Raw genomic sequence first — 10020 nt, forward strand, 5'->3', positions numbered from 1 at the left:
ATTTAGGAATTTTATGCTTAAGAAAGTTACAGCTTGCGACAGACGTCGTTGCAACCATGACAATAGAAAAACATTAAATTTAAATATTATCTTACAAAGCCTTATATCAATTACAATATCGCAAGAGTAGAGAGAAACGATGTTTAACCATAGTTTTAGACATACTCAGTTACGATAGTAGTAAAAAATCAGAGCATGAAATTTTACCGTGCGAAAAACGCAATCAATATATAATCTACGATTAAGTTCGTCTTGTTCACTTCTATAATTAGTGTCACTATATTTGAGTTAACGTTTTTAGTAAAGAAATAATATAATTTTTAACAAAAATGTCATCATTATATAGGAATATTTATTTGATTAAAAAAAGGTAATTCAACGAAAGCACTATCGTAAACTTACTTTCAACTAACAATGAAGGATCCACTTGTGACTACATATATATTGTAAGTTTTTGTTTTTATTTGATAAAAATTTTATACTTTGATGAGAACTTTTTTAGTTATGAATTATCAAAGTTTAAATATCGTTGGTTTTACCGATTTTGTATCGATAAATTATTATATTTACTTATATATAAAGTGGCAAGAATATATCTTAAGACTTAAGAGATATATTTATCAAATTAAAAAAAACTTATATATTGATATATAATCGCAAGTGGGTATCTCATAAGACAAACGCGATATTGTAAATCTAAATATTAACAAATAAAAAACGAAAAAAAAATTTAAGAACAAGAAAAATATTTTATAAACGTATCTCAAATAATTGTTCCAAGGACATTAAATTGAATACAAAATTACATTAAATTGTATTATCAAATAAAATATTGGTTAATTATTTAGAATGGCATATTCCCCACCTAAAATCTTAATGAAAATACACTCATCTGATGCGTTTTCATTCAAAATGAAAGAAAAAAATCTGGCAAAAAAATGCGGTGGTCGGCCTCGTAATAACGAGATATTAAGCGTTAAAGTTTGAGATTTTAGAGAAAATATTTGTCATTCTGACTCGTTGCAGCGCTACGTATACGTAAGATCTGTTCTTTTTTGAAGAATTCACTGCTTTAAAAACAATTCACTGCCTTAAAAACAACAATTCATTGCTTTAAAAACAACAGTTCACTGCTTTAAAAACAATTCACTGCTTTAAAAACAATAATTCGCTGATTTAAAAACAACAATTCATTACTTTAAAAACAATTCACTGCTTTAAAAACAACAATTCACTGTTTTAAAAATAATAATACTTCTTTGCATTAGCAGTGAATTTGTATTTTTAAAGCAATGAATTATTGTTTTTAAAGCAGTGAATTATTTTTAAACCAGTGAATTGTTTTTTAGAGCAGTTTTTTAATAAATTATTTTTAAAATAGTGAATTATCATTTTTAAAGCAGTGAATTGTTGTTTTTAAAGCAGTGAATTATTGTTTTTAAGGTAGTGAATTGTTGTTTTTTAAAGTAATACTTTTGTATTTTTAAAGTACAGAATAGAGCTTATTATTTAAAATGTACACCTCTTTGATTTTTGTTATATGGATTAAAATTTAAATCCAACATTTCTTTGAAATACACACTAAAACTATAAACACGACTTTGTCGTTATCATCCAAATTTCTATAAATTTTATAAAATGTTACAAATGTTTCTTTATGTATTATCTAATTCATTAATTAAAATTAATGATATTACTTCATGATTTAAATAATTAAACCGTAAATCGCAGGTTTCCAATCTTTTGTATATGCTTTTTTTTAATGTAAAGGATAAAATGTCGTGTAAAAAATCTTCCAATATTGCATTTATAAAAGAGAAATTTACGAGAATCATTTGTTTGTGATCGGTTAAGTTGCGATCCCAAAACAATTTTCAGATAAATCTCGGCCACAATTTTGCATGTTCAACTATATCTTGGAGAGCAAACCAAGGATTTGTATATTCAGTTGCTCTACTGTGGTCAAAGTCTCGCTACAAATACTTTGAAGTATTTGATGGACCAATTAGAAGAAAAAATTTTACAAACTAATCAATTAAAAAACGCTTCAAAGCATCATTTGCAGCATCTCCTTCATCGTATCCTTAATCGTAATAAGTAAAATGACATATTCAAGGTATGGTCAATGCGATGCTTTTTCATTTGATTGGCATATTTCCATTAGATCTAAAATATAGACCAATCAGATGAAAGTGCTCCAAACTACCTCACTCTAACTTATTGCATTATTTCATTTTTATTCTTCGAAAAAGAACAGATCTTATGTATATATAGCGCTGCAGCGAATCGGAATGACAGATATCTTAACCTCTAAAATTTCGAACTTTAACGCTTAACGCGAGGCCGAACCTCCGATTTTTTTGCTAGATTCTTTCATTTTGAGTGAAAACGGGTCAGATGAATATATTTTCATTAAGATTTTAGATATTGTTCTATATAATTATCAAATATTATAAAGAAATAATTGAAAATTTAATTTTAAAGGATAAAAATATTTGACGCGTATTTTACATATTTTAATATAATTTAACAATGATTCTATTTTGAACTGTAACATTTTCTTATACGTTATCATATACTAAAGATATGTGACAATAAATCTGATCGCAACAAAATGTCGACGTTTACTATCACAACTAGGAACGTCTAAACTATGATTTAACGGAATAAAATTCTCTACAACTTGCTTCTAGCGATATCTAACCAAACATCAAAAATATTTTATGCAGATGTCTTCTATATATAGCTAATGTAATTCTTCGCTGACGCTAATCTTGAACACGCTGTTGAACGATCTATCTCTAAATCTTCTAGGACGAGTTATTTTTCGCTTCCGTTTTGTACATATATTTACACAGATTTACAGTGCCACAGCTTGAAGAACACATTTGTCCTCTGTACAGGTTGCTTCCATTTTCTCTTTCATTTTTACAGCAGTGACTTCTCATAATGAAATAGTATTGATCATCGACTAGTCTTCTTACGTCTTCGTTTTGACTCACCGGACGGATTCCATTCTGGATCAACATCGGTGTAACAATAATTTACCTTAGGAACGTTTCTTTTTGAGCTTCTCGTTTGTCTAATAGACGACTGCGTTTTTTTCGCCTTTTTACACGCGCTATCCTGTTCAATCGTCTCCGATGTTATATGTTTCAGAGATATTGGATTTGTGACGTCTCTACGCTGCGCAGGTATCCTATCCTGACAACTTTCTAGGCACACTGCGTTAGGCTGCTCACCATTCGGTCGAAACTGACGCTCGTGATTTCTTGTACTTTCTTTTGTAAGATTATGTGTATTAGAAATGTGGATATCTTTGTAATAATCCCTTCGCACTATATTCGAATTGAAGTGATAGCTGCCGTGTGTATTATTCTCTTCATTAGAGGATAATTCATATGATTTAATGATTTGCGTGGGATGTTTCTGTGTACCATCTATCTTTTCTATGGCTGTTATGGGCATCATGGGAATTCCAGGATAGTTATCCAATTTCTCTGTCTTGATAGGTACCTTCTCATATGCCATTGACATCATGGCATGAGCTTTCAATCTCTTTTTCAACGGTAACGTGTTCTCCATATCTTTTTTAAATAACTTCTCTGACTCGCGAGGCATATCCAGCTTCTCCAACGTATTATTTTGTAGCACTCTTTTACGCAATATTTGATCGTCGTATAATTTACTTATTACTGCTTCGCTTTTTGTCCTATCGTGCTCTTGGACGGCGGATGTTTGTACTGATGAATGTGTGGGCAAAAAATAAGAATTACTTTCAATGCAAGACACGTGGGAGTCTGTGGCCGGGTGTATACACTGTCTACAATGTGTGACTATGTCGTACGTACAATTTAGACAGGAGCAGTGTGATCTCCCGCATGAATTTGCGGACTTTGTGTGGGAATGGAGCGAAGTAGTAGAATTAATTTGTAAACTACACGACACGGAGGTGCAATGCTTGTGATATGGCATACATAGATCTGTGCTGGCAGCGCAGTTCCCGTAAATCGAAGGTATTGTTGTGGGATGAGTGACCGGAATATGTAACGAATGTTGCGGGTCAATTACTTCATGCGGATGCGAATGTATTCCGTTGCACCCTTGTATTCCACAATTAGGCGTAATATGATTGCTGAACTCTTGCTTAATGTTCTGCCTATAAGTAAGAATGGATTTGGATTTTCGTTTATCGATTGACTTGCTGATGCTAATATTCGCAACGTTCGTGTCCTGATAGATTTGTGATGTCGCAGGTAATACGTCGGATGACAATGAACCTTTCTTACCGTAAGATTTCATTTCTGTGATGCTCATTAAACTACTTTCCTCCTCAGGCTCGATTTTTATACCTTTATTCCTTCCGATGGAATATTTATTTTCTTGGCACGATAATTCCTTATTGTATTGCGGTAAATCCAAATTAAACGAAATATGCTCTGATGTATTAACAACTTCAAACGATGCATAATCTTCCGGTGGAATCATCCAACTCTTTTCTTTAATTGGACAACTCTCATCATCGCTATTATGATCTCGTGCATTTTCCACTGCTTTATTAATAATGTATAAATTACTATTGGGAGACTTTTGTAAGAGCACGACTGTTTCACCGTTTAATATAACGTTCGTATTTTCCTTTATTGACTGCACATTGTTTTCCATCATACTTAAATTGTTGGATATCGTATCTGTTTCGTAATTGAGAGTAGTTTCAACAATATGTGAAACGCTATTGCTTGGATCGTTTTCGCGGTTATCGGGATCAGTTGTTGATGTCACTTCAACATGAAGCGCTACTTTGTCTAATGCGTCTTCTGGATAAATCCCAACTATTCTATTGATGACTTCAGTGGATGGATTCTCCAAAATTTGAGAAACGGTCGATGAATCATTGGTATCAGCTTCATCATCCGTAGTTTGATTATTAGGAGAATTTCTTAACGATGCATAATCCTTGACTTTGATTTGTTCGTATTTTAAATCATGTTCGGTTTGTGTTTTTAGATGAGATACATGCTGACTTGCGATAACATTGGCTAATAATGAAAGCCCATCTATATTATCATGTAACTCTGAATCTTGAATGATACATTTATCTCCCGATGAATCCTGAATATTTTTTATATGTGATATCTTGTATGATTCTTTCGGTGATTTATGATCATGCATTTGGTCAACTTTTTTGCACAATACAGAAGATCTTTCTACTAATTCCTCTATATTACATTCTCTACCACAATTCCTGTTCGATTCAATTTCTACATTTTCTTTATGATCTGTTTTCGAATCGATGTCATTGACTTTTTCATCTTTTGAACACAGTGACATGTCAAGGATATTAGAAATATTTTTCTTATCAGCTGTGTGATTTTCAAAAATAGTTTCTTTGATTTTACAATTAGAGAATCTGCTATCGTTTACGTTATCGCTTACTTCGACACAAGTATCAACTTTTAAATCTGTTTGTACATTAGAATGGTCTCCATTCGTTATATTAATACTTACAGTATTATTTGCAACATCGTGACTTGTTGATACATATTTATCTTGAGATTTAGATTCCTGTGAGTGCCTTGTATTTCCAGTAATGCATGATTGTTTCAATCGCTCAGATTCTGTTGCGTCATTTATTAATATTTCCACACTACTTATAGTTGTTGTAGTAAGAGTTTCGGCTACTGTTGTAGAAATTGCAAATTTCTTTTTACTTAATTCACTATCAACTGTGGTTGATTTCAAACATTGTATTTCACAGATATCTTCCTGCACACATTTCTCATTGTTTCCAAAATCTTTCATTTTTTCATTTGTTTCATTTTGTGTGTTGTTTTTGCAGTGCGTGTGCTCCAGAGATGAAGCTACCTGTGAGGATAATTTATCTTTAATTGTAAGATAGTTAGTATTATGATTAGAGCTATTATCTTCATCTTTGGAATTATCTTGGGCACATATCGAAGGAGTATTTACAGTTTTAGAGTGCTCTGTTCCTAAATCACAGATTTTTCTTAAACTTTCAACTCTTTTATGGGTTTCACTTTCAGGCGGAGTATCTTTTTCCATCAGTCGTTTAATCACAGTCTGTGTATTATCCCTATCATTTATTTTCTCATTATTCTTTACTTCCAAAATATTAACATCATGACATTTGCTAACTTTATTAGCGTCATTCGAAATATCCAATAATGAATTTTTTGAAGCTTTAGATTTATTAGACTGTGGTCTATCAACAATTACAGAAGAAGAAACTGTGCAGTGCAGCATATCGACAGTTTCATTTTTGTCACTGCTATTCGTATGTACCGATTTTGTAGATATTGTATTATTACCATTGACTGATGTATTGTTATGTTTCGCATCAAGATGCATGGATTTTATTTGCTCGTTATTTAACTTCATGTCCTGTATCGTAGATGTACTGGAATTATTCTTCAAAGTTGTATTTTCTGTGGCATGTACAGATTGAAGCGAATCTTCCAATTGTTGATTAGTTTTCTTCAAAGAATTTTTCGCTTTTTGTTGTTTCTTAATCTTCCGTGACGCTCTTATCGACTTCGCGTCAAAGTTCTTTTTCACTTCTTCAAGCCACGCAACTTTTCTCGATTTCCTTTTCTTTATGCATCGTTCGAAAGCGACGTCAGTTGTAAGATCGATTAGTACAATCTTATTAGATTTTTTAGCCTTCTTCCGTGGAAGCATTTTTGATTTCACCGATTTAGAGATAGTCCGTGTTACAGAAATATTTGTAGAAATTGTGCCTAAAGGTTTAACATTTGTTTGTTCTGTTAAATGTGAAGATTTTAAATTATCTGACATAACACAATTACTTTCTACATCTTTATCTGAAGAAACGAGTTTATTTTCAATACACTCTGTATTTTTATTTTCGCGTGATGTAATTTCCAGCTAAAAAAATATATATAGTTCATTATTTCCTTGTCAAAAAATATCAATCCTGTTACCTTTATACAAATCTTTTCTTAATAAAAAAAAAATTGTCATAAAAATTCTTTCTTATTTTATATGTACAACTTTTCTTATTATTATTCATTATGTACATGAAGCTCTATTAATTACGGCAACAAACTAAATAAGTATTCTGTGTATAAAGATTTTCTGATAATTTGCGTAAAAATAATTTTTTATTTGTACATCATATAAATAAGATTAAACATAATTTTTTAAACGGAAATAGTTTTAGAATTATATAAAAACATATACAATATTTATAAGAACATGACAGAGCGTATATGAGATAATTTATGGTGATACTCGTTAATGATTCTTAAGATTTTTTTGTGTGAAATTCACATGCTCAGATAAAGCGCAAAGTGCACAAAAGTAAAATATCAATGCTATATTGTTGAAATTGACACGTAATTCTACATGCATTACTGTATCATAGAGTATGAATATCAGAGAATTTGATTGTTTAATTTTAAATATTTCTCATTTAAAAACTATAATACTCTCGTTATTTTAATATTAGAATTTTTATCTAAAGTGATCTCAAAAGTATATCATTAATGAATATCACAACAAGTCTCGAATACTACGTACGTACCAATGAAGTAGTCTTCTTAGATGAGCTTGGAATTGTAGCATTTTCATTTTGTTGCTGGCATGTAGTTGCATTTTCACTTTGTTGCTGGCATGTATCTTCTCTGCTCTCTTTACAGAACTGTATAAATTTTTCACAGCATTTTTTTATATCAAATTTCCGCCGCATCAGATATTTTGCTGAATATTTTGGTTGACACTTTGGCACTTTCGGTAATATATCTTTTAACACGCATGGTGGGAAAGCCGCTGGTGGTGTTCCCAGAGAGGCAATTGCGGTTGTAGTAATGTCATTTTTTGCGGTTAAATTGCTATTTATTTTTTTCCAAAGACAATAAATAAGAAGATAACGAATATACATGATATTTGATTTGGGATGCTTTGGAATATTTTTAATTACTTTTCTGAAATCAAATAAAAGAAATAGATATGTAACTATATGAAAAACTTTGAAACGTATAAAATTATATAAAAAATAAATCTTTAAATATATATTTTGACTGATATATGTATATAAAATGTATGTTTTGTAATTCATTGTTGAATAATGATATAAATAATGTAGCAAAATATTGATAATTTCAAATAAAATTTCGTACATTTCTATATCATATACTTACGTTATTATTGGGTCTAAAATACGATGATAACCCTGGCACATACATTGTGTTTTTATCAAAGTATCTAATAAATGCTCTGTGGAATGTTCTAGATAAAATATAGAAAAATACAGAAAAATTTTCAATTCATCATTATCAATTAAGTTTCAATTAAGTGAATTAAGTATATAGAATATGTAACGTTTAAAATACATACCTAAATATACATAAAGACAAGAAATAAGTCTTGTGCAAATTCTGTTATGACCTTCTTTACTTTTTTTTGAAGCTTTTAATTCCATATCTATATACAATGCCAATAAATCGGACATATTATTTAAGTAAATAGATTTATTACGGTCCTGAAAAATGATGAATGTCTTTGTTTAAATGTGAAGGATTATTACAAAACGCTGTGTGCATAGAGTGAAAAGAGGATTATACAAATATAACATAATAGGCTGCTAAACTTACCTCAGAAAGCTCGCGATAGATATATAAGAACAAAAGTAAGGTTTCACTAATAGAATCCTTCAACTTTGCTGCTCGTAAAGGCTTTGTATAACATTCATTCACACTGATACTTACATTTCTGTAATAAAAATATGAGATATACATCTGCTGTAGAAATGTATAATATTGAAGTTATATATTTAGTATGTAAATTTAAATAAAATATATTTATTAAAATATATTAATATATTTCTGTATACATTAATTACAACTTGAATTGTGCAGAGAATGAGAATAATAAATATATTTAAATAATATATTTAAATAATTATTTAAAGCAAATATGTATATATATGTGTGTAAAAATATATTATATTACAATAATAATAAAAAATATGTTCATAATACATTAATCTAATTTTAGTACATAAAACTTATATATTTCCACACACACACACACACACACACACACACACACACACACAAAATATATATAAAATTTATAATTCTCTGGAAAAATAAAATAATATGCTTTTATATATATAATCACAATATTAGAATCTAGCTTGTAACATTCCGTAAAATGGAATAAAACGACATACAGTGAAAAAGTATTCGTAAAGAGAAAATATATTTTTAAAAAAATTTTATTTTTAAAATTAAATATTATCCAGTGAAAAATGAGTCATCGAATTGATGTCGAATCGATACGATGATTTCATCGTCAATTCGACGTTTAATTGATGATCATTTTTTGCTGGATAATTAACAATTTATTCATAAAATATAAAATAGACTGTGTGTTTCTTAAAATTATATATACCAAAAAGATGTATATTAATTATAGAAAATATATCATCTGAAAAATAAGCGAAAATTAAAAGTTCCATTATATGCTCAAAAAGTATTCGTACAGTCGAGAAATTTAGCTTATAATACCAGAAATACATGCGAAGCTCATTTGTATATGTTAGAATAGAATATATTCATTGTATAAAATTGCTAATTAATGTTTATTTTTTACAAATAAGACTTTTTTCATAAAAAATTTCCTTGTACGAATACTTTTTGCTCTCACTATATATGTTTTCAATAATCTATAAATAAATCTTTGCGTGTTTGTAAATTATATTACTACATAAATAATAAAATAAAATTCATTAAATGATTAAATAAAATTTAAAAAAATTCTTTTGCAGTTTTAACATCTTGTAATAGATAAGACAATATTTTTTCGACCTTCAGACACAATCTGATTAAGCTATTGAGAGGGTCAATGCAATAGCATGATGACCCTCAAGATCAGTTCAATAATGATATCGTATAGAGGATGTGTGTGTGTGTGTATGTGTGTGTGTGTGTGTGTGTGTGTGTGTGTGTGTGTGTGTGTGTGTGTGTGTGTGTGTGT

General features: G+C 29.7%; 1 protein-coding gene across 1 annotated transcript in view; it reads right to left on the bottom strand.

Annotated features, from left to right (window-relative positions):
• Nucleotides 1-2834: 2834 nt before the first annotated feature.
• LOC108685981 overlaps nt 2835-10020 on the bottom strand; it is a 9953-nt gene continuing 2767 nt past the window's right edge. The window contains exons 3-7 of the mRNA XM_018190999.1: nt 8634-8751; nt 8377-8521; nt 8181-8268; nt 7565-7964; nt 2835-6906 (exon numbers count right to left, since the gene is read on the bottom strand). Coding sequence (XP_018046488.1) covers nt 2965-6906; nt 7565-7964; nt 8181-8268; nt 8377-8521; nt 8634-8751 — 4693 coding nt within the window. The 3' untranslated portion in view covers nt 2835-2964. The remainder of the gene's footprint in view (nt 6907-7564; nt 7965-8180; nt 8269-8376; nt 8522-8633; nt 8752-10020) is intronic.

The sequence above is a fragment of the Atta colombica genome, unplaced genomic scaffold, assembly GCF_001594045.1.
Source record: "Atta colombica isolate Treedump-2 unplaced genomic scaffold, Acol1.0 scaffold163, whole genome shotgun sequence".
Lineage (NCBI taxonomy): Eukaryota > Metazoa > Arthropoda > Insecta > Hymenoptera > Formicidae > Atta > Atta colombica.